At 40.1% G+C, this 13,728-nt stretch overlaps 1 protein-coding gene across 1 annotated transcript in view; it reads right to left on the reverse strand.

Annotated features, from left to right (window-relative positions):
- LOC129108423 (E3 SUMO-protein ligase PIAS1-like) overlaps positions 1-13,560 on the reverse strand; it is a 47,758-nt gene extending 34,198 nt beyond the window's left edge. Inside the window, 1 exon segment of the mRNA XM_054620237.1 lies at positions 13,498-13,560. Within this exon segment, the coding sequence (XP_054476212.1) occupies positions 13,498-13,521 (24 nt within the window). The 5' untranslated portion in view covers positions 13,522-13,560.
- Positions 13,561-13,728: the final 168 nt, after the last annotated feature.

Raw genomic sequence — 13,728 nt, forward strand, 5'->3', positions numbered from 1 at the left:
GAAAGGAAACAGAGCTTTTCCAAACATGTAACCTACTTTAATGAGCACAGATATGACCAGGTTGATGTGGCAGTAAAATCATTTAAACTCATTTTGTGTTGCCGATCACAGGCTGCACATGTTCTTCGTCATCAAATCACTTTTTCCATACTGGTGCAAAGAGAAACAGGAGGAAGATATTTCACCATATCCTGTTATTTTGGCGTTTCAATCATTCAAAAATGGCAGCGTTAAGAGACTATTTAATGGCTTTTTTTTCTTTTTTTCCAATTAGCCGGTTAACTGCGGAAGGTCGTCTTGATGTTCACTTTGAGCTCGACTTAAATGATTGTAACTACAGTCTCATCTCTCTCCGTATGTTTGGTAGATTCTGGTCAGAACAGAGAGAGGTGGTGTGTGGGGTGATAATTTGCTTTGTCCTGAGCTGTAGAGAATGACTGATGGAGGGATAAAAGGAAGGGGGATGGGGGACGGAGAGAAAGCAGCTGAGCCTCTGAACCAAATGAAATTGTCCACGGCTCCAGTTTTTGCCATCAGTTCGGTACGGCTGGTGATGTTACTGTATGTAAGATACCCATGAGCCTCGTCCAGCGTTGCTATGGAGAAGAAACCTGACAGCTGAACAGAGCTCTACCAACTAGAGATGAACTGATACCAATACCAATATCTGTTTGATACTGACTCAAATAGCTGGATGGATCATCATCATCATCACCATTGATCATAAGCTGATCTGGTATCAGAAACCATTATTTTGTAAAAATAACAATTCAGTACGTTTATATCCGTTTTCATTTGTTACGTTTTAGTTAGCAAAGTTAGGAAAGCCATGTTTAAATCAAGCTGGATGTTGCCTTAAATATAAAACAATGACCTCAGTCACTCCAACTCAGTGAGGCAAACTGTTTATTAATTAAACAAATGTATTGGATCGGTACTCAGTATCTGCAATAACCAAAGCACAGCTAAGGCTTTGTCATTGCAATTTGGACCAAAACATCTCACTTTGGGTGCCAAATCATCCAAAATAGATTCAGAATCTGAAACTGACCATTACTCTCTAGATTCATAATTTGACCAAAATAATGCTCAACAATAGTGAGATCTTCAATCGCCTTGCTTTGTCTGATCAACAACTCAACACTCAATGATATCCAATTAAAAATGATACTACACGAAAAATAAATGAAGCAAATCCTCATAGTTAAGAAGCTGAAACCATAGAATATTCTTTTTCTGTCGATCATGATCAATTAATCCACTAATGTTGCAGATCTAGTCTCTAGAAAGCACGATCTTGAGCTTCTACTTCCTGTTAGAAGGCAACATTATTCTGCTTGGTAATTGAAGGTTTCTTGACAAAATGCACCTTGGGCGTCGTAGTTCACTTCTCTCCTCAGGCTTTTACTAATGATTGCCTGTCCAAGCTTTGAAAAGGCTCCACACGTCTGTCATTTCACATTGTCTATGCATAAAATGAACAGGACTTTTACTTCCAGGACGCCTTAAATAACGCCTCCAGCTTCTCACCTCTATGACAGCAATATTTTTAGACTTTATTAAAACACTCGTACAGACACACACACACACACAGCTGAGCGAACCGCAATATGCAAACCAACTCTTGCATGCCGATAGACAATAAGATCAACATTATTTTTCCCCTGCTGATATCAAGGAAGTAGATTATCAAGTAAAAAATCCCCCTGCTGCGTGTTTACACCTCCAACTGTGAAATGTCAAAATCTCTGCAGTGGAAAAAGCTCTATAATTGTTTTTATCAGTGTGTTTATGTTATTTAATCTAATAAGGGGGAAAACAGCAAACTCACAAATGTGAAACGCACCAACACACAACAAATACTTCACGGATATTATGCGAGGTGCTTCAGTTCAAGTGAGCACACACGCAGGACAATCACAAAGACGCCGCCTGCATGCCACAAAGAGTTGGCATGCGAGGGAGAAGATGTTCTCACACACACACACACACACACACACACACACACACACACACACACACAGCATCAGGACCCACGCACAACACGCAACGATTAACTTTGCAAGGATCACACACACACACACACACACACACAGTCAGGACCAAATGGCTAGTTAACTTTGCAAGGATCGCGTGTGCAGGCCAAATGGCTAGTGTGTGTGTGTGTGTGTGTGTGTGTGTGTGTGTGTGTGTGTGCAAATACCTCAAATGCACCGTTCAGTCATATGATTATCGTATGACATGCACACGATGACACTGTCTGCATGTTCATGTGAATAAATCTGCTAAACTAGCTCAAAACCTTCCTTTTCATTGGGCTCATGAAGATAAAAACTATGTTTGATAATGATTAACTTCACCAATGCTCAGGAAAAAAACTGCCTATATGCCTGGTACAAATTGTCCCTTCATTTGAAAGACAAACTTTTTTTCTCCATTGCCTGAGGCGACACAGTCTATCATTAATATTTTCCTTCATGACGACACTGAGAAGTAATGCGGTGAAACAGGAGTCTCCAGACCACACCTTGATTCTGACTGCAACTTGCAGCCTTTAGCTATATCATGATATTAAACTTAAAAGGTTAAAAAAAACAAAAAAAAAAAAACACTGGCAGTCAGCTTAACGTGCACCTTAAACCTGTATTTACTGATTGAGGATGCTGCTGATGTTTTTTTCAGGTCTCGAATTGCAACTGATCAGCGATAACCATCCAACTGTGGCGTAGTTACACCACAAGTGGTTTTTCATTTCCTATAAGATATAAAAATGTATCACACAAATACTGAAATGCGGTGCAGAGCTTAACGGCTGGGAAAACCTGCTACTGCTTTGAGAGGAAACGCTTTAAACTGCGTAACCTTCTCACTCACGGTTAAAACACAATGACAAATGACCCACAACTGACTCGCTTTGATAGGTTAAAACTCATGAAACTTGTTAAACTTATTATGATAATAACTAGAATTAAACGTCGGAGTCGAGGCCAGCAGTAGTGAAACAGCAAAGCCAAAGAGTAAGACATCGCTTGTAGAATTATTTGCCCGATGCACAGCATATGACAGGTAAAATCAAGCGGTGTAGCAACATGACTAACAATCCAGCTATGTGAGGACATGGTCCCGCTACAGACAGCTGAGAGAGACGGGTTCAGATCAATGATTAAAACACTGGATATGAGGTTTGTGTTGCCAGGTTGAAAATAGTGGCCAAACTGTTGCCCAGTCAACAGTTGCACACTTTTCTACAACAACAGACCTGTGGTCAGTTTATAGTGTTTTGTCAACCATCTTAAAATATGTTGTTTTGAAAAGAAAGTCATTGGCATATATCTAACTCGTTTATTTTTAAAGTTGTTTTTTACTATGTAGCAGTTTGCACAATAATAAGAATTGTTTACACTCTGCGACTGTTTCATGCATCTGATTTCTTCGTATATTATATCATTTTATGGGGCAAAGCAAACCCCTAATGTTATTAAAGCCTTCAGTGTGACATTACAATGTTTTTAATATTCTATTTACTCCTGACTGTAGAATAAACCACCATAAATCTAAATAAACGACCAGTCATGCAAGAAAATAACATCAAATAGCATGATATGCCGTGAAACTGCAAGAATGTTTCTTATCAACATACTGTGCCACAGTTTTTTGAGTACCGCAGTACTTTATGAGAGTAACAGGACAGGAAGGTGGGACTGCAAACCACAGAGATTCAGTCAGACAGAAGCTACAAAAGTGCTGAGAGCTGAACACAGAGATCTGCCACAGCCACACATCTGTACAGTCAGGGAGGAGACCGATGTGTGAGCTGCTGGTGTTACCTAGCAGGACCACAGCAGAGCAGCGCGGCAATTGGTTTGGCACGGCGGGGCTCAAGTGGGCCCACCCATGCTTATGGAAAAAACCCTTATTGATGCACACGAGACAATCAAAACAGAAGCGCTCACATCTGGGGTTTTTTTGCTCCCTTTTAGGTGTGTATTCGGTTAAAAGACGCATAAAAGGAAAAAAACAAAGTCAACATGATTAAATAACATTTCCATCAACAACAGAGAAACCCCGATGACCGAATGCTGCCATTGTCCGACCTGAGTTCAACCCCGGGATGGAGAGTCACAAACAAACATCAGCTGACAAGCGTGGGTCTAACCCGTGACACGGCGTCCGACTGAAGAGGTTTTAGTAAAAGTCTAAAAACCTTCATTAGCGTCCCCTAGAGGCGGCGCTGTCTGATACACCTAAACAGAACCAAAGTAGCGGCTTTTAGCGGCCGCCATTGTTCCTCCCTTTGCGCTCCACGTTTGCAAGCAGAGCTAAAAAAAAAAAAAAAAAAGAATCTGCTGCCTCTTTACATGGTTCTGAGGAGGTGAACAGTAATGCAGTTCTTTTGAGTCCCAGGAGAACGGGGAGATGGTGAGGCTAATAATGTTGTGCCAAGCAGTTCCTGCAAAGAATGTGTGTGTGTGTGTGTGTGTGTGTGTGTGTGTGTGTGTGTGTGTGTGTGTGTGTGTGTGTGTGTGTGTGTGTGTGTGTGTGTGTGTGTGTGTGTGTGTGTGTGTGTGTGTGGTGTGGGTGTGCGGAGGATGTGTAGGCAGATTGGGAGGGTTGGGGGGTGCACACAGTACCTGGCCATTATATAAAGCTCCCACTCTCGGCTAGAGGGCTCTGTAGTGAGTGCCAACTCCCTCCCCATCCTCCTCCCCTCTCTGTCCTCCCATCCCCCCACCTCTTAGCCTTCCAGCGACTCTGACTCAGGCTAAACTCTGAAATACCTCCACCCGTTGTTTTTTTCTCTCCCTCTCCCTCTCCCTCTCCCTCTCCCGCCTCGGCGGTATCACGATCACGGGTGCGCGCTCATTGTGGATCAAACGCAAGACAGAGTTCAGGACTTGAATATGGATCTGGCCCAGTCGACGCAAAAATCCAGCTGGACCGAGTTTTTTGTTTTTTTCTTTCTTTGAATCATTACCACGTTAAAAGCCCTGCCATCACACCCGAGGCTACAGAGGGTCTAGTCCCAGCTTGCCACAGGCAGATGGTGTGAATTTTGAAACGCGTCCCATCTTCCAATGCTTCGAAAACGCCACAAAGATGCGATGACAAGGGAGGTTTGTAATCTGGTGCCAAAAACAGTGCAGGTACATGCTGCTGGTAGCAACCAAACAACACAGATCTGACGCCATGTGGACAAACACAGGTGGCGGGGGGAAAAAACTCTGATTAAAAAGAGTGTGATGGCAAAGAGGTACAAACAAATCACCTGTTAGATTAGCAATGACCTCACCCTCCTGTGAGAAAGAAAGAAGGAAGGAAGGAATGGAAGCTAAGTGAAGCTGAGAGTAAATACATTGGACACTAAAACCTCACTGCACTGGTCTGGTGAAAAAAATGACGGAGAGTAGGAAGAAACCCATTAACTCGTCCTCTGCACCTTTTTTTCTCCTGCAGGTCAGGGAGACATCGAGTTGAAGGGGAATCTAGACACAGTAGCCTGGAAGAGGAAGTATCCCGTCTGCAGGCCGTGTAGTAAACATGTTGCGGGTAGAATGAAGAGCACAGAGCACAGACGCCCTTTAATCATCAGAGTGGCCTCTGTGATGATGAGCGCACACATCAGGGCCGCGTGGGAACTGAGACTGCTTTACTGGGGGTCAAGTCCTGAGCTTCATTAAGCAAAGAAAGAAGGGAAACCTAGATGGGTTCTTCATGCTGGTCTGTGCTGAATAAAGTCTCCAGATTCAATTTCACTCCAGCTGCATGATGGGAAGAAAACATGCTGTGATTAGTTCACCACCTATGATGCAGAGAAAAACTAATTCAATCTAATTATGTTTTTCTAAATTTTAACATAACAAAAGGGAACAAAAAGGTGCTCATGATAGGTTACACCTCAATACTCCCCCCCCCTCATCAGGGCTCAACAATTACTCTTAAACGTGGTTGCCAGGGTGACAACCAGACATCAGTCTTTGGTTGCAAATGTGACATGTATAAATCTCATGTGTATGTTTTAGCCCTTCTTGCTTTGAAGTATAATTTTCCGTCCAGCTCAGCTTGGATATTTCGCCTCCCAATACTTAACAGATACTTGTACTTGTTGTTGTTTGTTCAGGTTCATCTGGTTCTTGGTCAGTTGAAAACATTTTTCACCCATACGACTAAAGAGTTGCTTAGCTTTGCCACTGTCTCTGAAACAGATGCCTGTGTCTATAAGAGGAAATGCAACACCACACAAGCAGCGTTGTTTGACTCTGACGTCAACATTTAAATATCAATAATGCAACAAATATAAGAAAATCTATTTATTTTGTCGGTGCATGTTTTGTTTTTTTTGTTTGCTGTCCCTATATTTTATATGTTACAATGTGGTTGCCACTGACAACCAAAGACCCAATAATTGGTTGCCAATTTCTCAAAATGGTTGCCAATTTCATTCTTAAGCTTTCTTCCTCTTCAGCTTAACAGGAATATGTTTTAAATGAACATGAACGTTTGATTAAATATATTCATTGATACTTTCATGTCATATTTTTTGCACCAGTGTTAACAGTAGTGAGCTGTATGTCACATGACAGACTGAAATAGTTTTACCAGCTCTACTGAAAACTGAAAAACTCATTTCTGGAAATACTTTGCCTCTGAGGCCATTTTCACTGATTGACAGTAATGATACTTTACTAAAATGGTACATTTCTGGATAATGACTTATATAAATATATAAATATCTGAATAGGTATGGGTCTGATAGCGTTCACTGAAAACGGTATAATGTATCATGGCACGACAAATGAACGCTTCTGGTAACACAGCTGGGTATTGTAATGCACAACAATGCTTAAAACAGGGATATTTTCTACAAGACTATTCTTTTTAAATGTGTAACAGACCAAACTTCTAACATTTAAATATTAACTTGAACTAAAGGTCACTTATATTACTCTCCTACCATCATCTCGTCAACTGTGCAGCCTCCCTTCACTCCGCTTTCACTGCGCACACTGAACTAATGGATAAGTCAAAGAAAAGAAAATGAAAACCACAATCATAGGAAATAAATTAACTATTATCACAGGCACTATTGTAAAAAAAAATGGGGATTTTTAGTTTGGTTCCCAGCAGTCATCTGCTGGTTACACAGAGAGCTGATAACTTGTGTGTTAAATGTGTTTATTGCATTAAAAAAAACTGAATGCAGAATCATCATTCCACTAGATCACCAGAACATTTTGTTTTTATTTTATCCTTCAGGGTCAAACATACAAAGCTGTTTGCTTAAAAACTCAGAGGGATTTCCCGCTCGCAGCAGGCTACTTCCTACAGAATAAGGAGTGTTTGTGAATCAGTGTCTTAAGCCGCCGGCCTTCAGGTCACAGGTCACTGGAGAGGCCACAGCATGCGCTCACTTCTATTATTAACCATTAACCCTTTTACGCTAACTGTAACTCAACAGAAACATCTTCACCAGTCCGTGGAAGTTTTTCCAAGAGATTCGCAAAACACTCCATCGCCTGAGATTAAACACTGTGGGGCTGCAGGCGTCGTGATATGATGTTTAACAGACATAAGAGAGGAAACCACTTGACAAGAAAGACAAAAAATCTCTTTTCTTTTGATGACATAGCCTGATGTTAAATGTATTTTTCTTTTATCTTCAAACGTAAGAAAAAACGTCGATATCTTAAGGTAACAGATACATTTTATGTGTTTATTAAAATAAGACGGCATCGTCCTTTAATCCTGGTTGTTTCCTTGAGACTTTTACCTGCAGGAAGGCAGACACATCTGGGACAAACACCCCAGTAAACACACATAACAATAACCAGTTATGCAAGCCAGGCCATTAAGAAAGTTACTGTAAATTTGAAAATGTTTCATACATCCATACAGCAACTATACAAAGTCTTCCCTATTAACTTGCAAATATATGCAGCAAGGTGTGCCTTTAAATTATGTTTTCTATTTGGTTAACCTGCAGAGTCTTTGCTATCCGGCAACACAACTTTTAACACACTGCACTGAGGTTCTTACTGAGCATAAAAATAGATTTATTGCAAAACGGCAGCTAATCCTGATGCATGTCAAACAAAAACAAAAAAAACAAAAAATCTGCCACATCACAAGTGAGTTATGAGACAAAAGAGACAGTATGACTAAACTCTGGTATTTATGGACTTCAAGGTGAGGGTCTGACAAACACCAGACTATTAAAGCCTGCAGCTGGATAAAGAAACAAGATGACAGGCTTCTCACAAGACATTTATTTTTACAAAAAAAACAAACCTTTTTTATTTAAACCGCTTTGATATTCCAATATTTAAACACATAACAAAAAAAATTGATGTAGCCAACGAAACGCCCGTCTTCCTTCCTCCGGTCGGAAACACAGTTGAGCTTCAAACTGCTGCCTACCCGTGTCTGTCTCAAATGTGACACGTTTCCACGGCAACGGGACTGGGTAACAAAATCGCCACAGGAGTTAAGAAAAAAAAAAAAAAAAAAAAAAGCTCCATCTCGCCGAAAGCCTAAAAGAAGTCGGTGGCTGCAGACAAGATTTGCTCTCACGGGGCAAAAATATGCCACAACAATAAGAGCTTTAATGCTGGTTTGACCCGGCTGAGCATATAGAATACATGTAATATATAGAAATATATATTTATGTATGTTTGATATCAAGAAAAAAGGCAATAGATTCTCTACAACTGCTGGTTTTAACGCTGGAGACCTCTGACATCTGTGTAGCAGACGAGACATGCAACATCTGCATCAGGTTTCACATTGGGAGCGTTTTACATTCTGCCATTAAATCTTAGACAGCCACCTGTCATCAATCAGATTTTTTACATTTCCAGTCCTTTTTTCCTCTGAGATGATAGCTTGAAATGCCACAAAATCTATTTCTTAATCACAGAGGATGAGCTTTAAATACACCAACAGTTTTCAGTCACTCCGGTGACGTCGAATTCTCTTTAAACTGAAAATTAACTGCAGCGATAATGACAATGACAAACAGAGCAATAGGCAGGTGTAGAGAGGATGTAGGGGAGTAGAGACTGGGGCCTGTATCATTAGGGATTAACCTCGCCACAGGCTCTACAAATAGACTGTCTCCACCTATAAGCCGCCAGCGCACAGACACTTATTTGTATTGCCAGGTTGCTGCTGCAGCAGCTCCAGAGAAGAGAGAGAAGACAGTTCAAAGAAGCTCCGGCGGATCGGGACTCCTGTGAAACTAAATGCGATGCAACAAAGGACACTTTTTTGGGGGGGGGGGCCTGGCAACATCAGAGGCTTTTTCACATGCATAGGTTTTTGTCTAAGATGAATGCATCACAGATTTATGCACCAATTCAGTGTACACTCTTAAATAATATACAGCCTAAGGCAAAACGCAGAAGTGCCAACAGTGTTGAAAGACCAGATTGACAGCTTCCAGCCCAATCACAACTGAAAAAACAGTCCGGTTTAATAAAAAACAGCCCAAATCCTTGTCACAAACCACTGAAAAACCATTACATGCACAATGGAATGGAAACCACATCATAGGCTTACAAAGCGTTCAATCTGCATCAAACAACCACAGATGAAATGTTAGATAAACTGGCAACCCACAAAGAGACAGACAACCAAATTCACAAACTCCCGATGTCAATGATGACGACGTCAACGTAAGTAGGTCCTCTGTTGTACCCAACAACCATTGAATGAAACTCAAGTCAATCAAATATTTCTCAAATGAAATGAGTCAATAATATCATATAACTCTGTATGTGTATTTTTGACAATAAATGACAATTTGTTTGGTATTATTGTTGTCAAAATATTGTAAAGAAACAGCCGAATGTTGATTTAACAGCCCAAATTCCATCGACAAGACCAACACTATTCATCCCGGCACAAATTAATCAGAAGTTGCCCAATCTGGCATCATTGGGTGAAAAGCAGTAGATATTGAGAATTAAAACTATTTTAAATCAAAAGTTTTTCAAGCAGAAATACCAAACATTCCCTCGTTTCAGCCTCTCAGCTGTGAATATGTGCTGCTTCTCTTTCGTAAACTGAATTTATTCTGGTTTTGAACAGTTTGTCAGATAAAGAAAGCATTTATAATATGTCCCCTTGGGTTTTAGAAAATTGTTTTCTGACATTTAAAAGGCCAAACGATTAATGGTGTTTTTGTACTACGTGCTTAATTTGATAATTTTGCCCAAACCTACACTGAGGACAAACTCAATAAAGCAGGTAAGGCCAAATTACCATCTTACTAGAGATGAATTAATTAGCTTATGAACTGAAGCTCAATCAGCAACTATTTTCACAATCAATTTATCATTTCAGTAATATCTTCCACACCTAAATGCCAACTATTAAATGATTTAGGCGTCAAGTATCGGAGAATTTGCAGATTTTCTTTGCTTGGGGGGGTTTATGACAGTTGGACAATACAGAACTATTTGAAGGCATCCCTTCAGAATCTGGAAACATGATGTTTGTTTCACAGTTTCAAAATAAACAGCAGATCAGTCGAAACTTCCCTTTTTATTAATCATCCAAAGATTCTGATCTCCCTCTGTCTCTTTCTGGTGGTCTGTTGACTCCGGCCTCTCACTGTCACTGTTGTATGTTTAAAGAAGCAAAAGCAAGGCCAGTTTTTTATATTTAATCTTTTCACTTCCTAATGTGAAAGTTCCCATTAAAAAAAAAAGGAGACAGAATGGGAAATGTATCGTTGTGATTACTGTAACATTACAACATGAACATTCCCCTAGTTGTTGCATCAGTGTTACTGGTGTAACCACAATTAAAGACACAAAGTGTAAAGAAAACTGACAAATGGATACGAACTTAATCTGATCAGTTGTGACTCTGAAAAAGTCAACATCTTATGTTTGCAATAAATTCAAAAAACGAAAAAAAACAAATGAATTAAGACCATTTCCCCACAAAAAACACTTCTATCCTCAATCAAATTAGAGCCGCAACAATTACGTAAACCATTGATTATCATTTTTTATCATTCAATTCATCTGACGTTCATCTAAACATGACGACAAAAGTCCATCACACCTTTCCAGAGCTTTTTCTTTTTGTTTGACCTGCAGTCCAAAAACTCCCAAGTTGGATTGAAACCATCAGAAAATCAACTGCAAACTATTTAGATTATACATTAATTGTTTAAAACATCCAGCCCCTCAGCTGTAAGGATTTGCTGCTTTAATGATTCTTAAGTGATAGAAAACTGTAAGTATTTCTGATTGTTGGTCAGAAAAAAATGCAATTTGTGGACACTTTGGAATTGAGTAAATTTCTATTGTCTGACATTTTATGGAAATAGAAAATAACTTACTGATAAACTGACAATGAAAATATTTGTCGGTTGCAGCCTTCACCCCAAAGATGAAGCTTACGTTATGAAAATGAGAAGTTTAAGGCGCAGTAACCATCTCTCCTCAAAGAACTGTGCTTTCATTAATCGGGGAAAACCCTATAATAAACCATAGTGAGACCACATCTGGCTTTTCAAAAGGAGACAGAGGGTGGAGCTTCATTACAGCCTGTATAGCAGCAGAACAGCAGCTGGCACAAAAGGAACATGTATAGATCCACAGATCCAGCAGGCTGTGGAAACACAGCGGGGGAAAGTCTAAAAATAGCCAAAGACTCTGATCAATAACTGCTATTATATATGTTCCAACTCTGCCTCATCACTGCGCCTTTAACTTAAACATAATGTAAGCTTCATCGTTGGGGTGAAGGCTGCAACCGACAAATATTTTCACTGTCAGTTTATCTGTACATTATTTTCTATATCTATAAAATGTCTACCACTAAATTCCAAAGTTCTACCCATTGCATTATTTTCTGAACAACAGTCAGAAATTCTTAGATAGATATTAAGTTTATTATCCCATAAAAATAAGAAAGGCAGCAAATCCTTAGTTTATAACGATTAATTAACGGCGTTTCAGTGCAGCTACAGAGCAAACTCAGTGATGTAAAAGACAAGATGCACCTGGGAGGAATAACCAGACAGAACATTTACTCAAGTACAAATTTGAGCTTCTTGTTCTTATAATTTCCATTTTATGCAGCTTTAAAGTTACACCTATGCGTCAAATATATATTCCCTGTCTGACAGCTTTAGTTACCTTTCAGATTACAATATTTTCATACCATTCCTGTCCAGTGAAAACCACGCAATCTCCAGATGTGTCGACTTTAACTGAAGGATGATCCTTTATGTGTTCAGGACATTCTCGTGCTTCTTAATCTGAATAAACTATTTAAACTCTTGGATCAGCTGGAAAATGCATCCTATCAAAGCTGAACACAGGGCTGTTATTTGAGTTGCATTTCTTTTTAAATACATGCTTCTCCCAGTACAGTCAATCTACTACAATAAGATGATTTTATAGAATATGATGCATCACTTTAGATTAAAACCAACCAATTAAACTGTAATAATCCATTACACCCTGCTTATAATACTTTTAAATGTCTAAATACAGTTTTTTCTCTACTAATGGAGTTAAATCACTGTGTGTCATTCCTACTTTCATCTGAATAAAGTCATCTTCCTCCACCTCAACAAATTTGAGCTTCTTGTTCTCATTATTTCCATTTTATGCAGCTTTAAAGTTACATTCTCGTGCTTCTTAATCTGAATAAACTAATTAAAAACCCTCTTGGATCAGCTGGAAACACAGGGCTGTTATTTGAGTTTATGACAAGTTGCATTTCTTTTTAAATACATGCTTCTCCCAGTACAGTGCAACTACTACAATAAGATGATTTTATAGAATATGATGCATCACTTTAGATTAAAACCAACCACTTAAACTGTAATAATCCATTACACCCTGTTTATAACACTTTTAAATGTCTAAACACAGTTTTTTCTCTCCTAATGGAGTTAAATCACTGTGTGTTATTATTTAGAATAAAGTCATCTTCCTCATCACCTTTGGACACTTTTTCCTGTTTTTCCTGACATAACGGTGAACCAGCTGCTCGCGCACCGTTACATGTGTATTCTGCACGTGTCAACAGGTAAAGTGCGTCACGCAGGTGTGAGTGCACGCGCCCAGGTAACTCCAGCTGCAGGTGTTTTTACAACTTTATCACCATTCATAAATCGGAGCAGCCCGTGCATGTGCATGTGTGTGTGCATGCATGTGTGTGTGCATGTGTGTGTGCATGCATGTGTGTGTGTGTGTATGTGCATGCATGTGTGTGTGCGTGGAGCCGCTGTCACGTTCAAAGACGCCCTCCTCGTGCAGCGCAGACCCAATATCAACATAAACACGCTCGCGTAAAAGCTTTTGGGCGCTCGCAGATGCAATTAAGTTGCCCCAGTGTGTGAGCGGCCACCTTTCACCCCGGACAACAGCTCCGCACAGCGGGGCGACCGGCCGCCCGACGCGCAGCGCGGCCGGTCGCTCCCGTCCGTCGGTAAACCGAGTAAAAGCGGAGTGATTTCAGGCTGCGCCTTACCTTCAGTTCCGCACTCTCCGCCATCTTGTTTTTTTTTTTTGTTGCGCATGCGCGGTGAGGTGCTGTCACATGACTGGGACGCGCAGAGAAGCTGCTGCGTGAACGTGCAATGCAGCCAAGAGAAGAGGCGTTCAGGAACAGAGATGAAGGGAGGAAAACAGAAAGAGAGGATGTAATAGTAAAAGTAATAGTAATAGTAATAGTAATAGTAATAATAATAATAATAATAAT

This window comes from Anoplopoma fimbria, chromosome 2 (assembly GCF_027596085.1).
Source record: "Anoplopoma fimbria isolate UVic2021 breed Golden Eagle Sablefish chromosome 2, Afim_UVic_2022, whole genome shotgun sequence".
In the NCBI taxonomy this organism is placed as follows: domain Eukaryota; kingdom Metazoa; phylum Chordata; class Actinopteri; order Perciformes; family Anoplopomatidae; genus Anoplopoma; species Anoplopoma fimbria.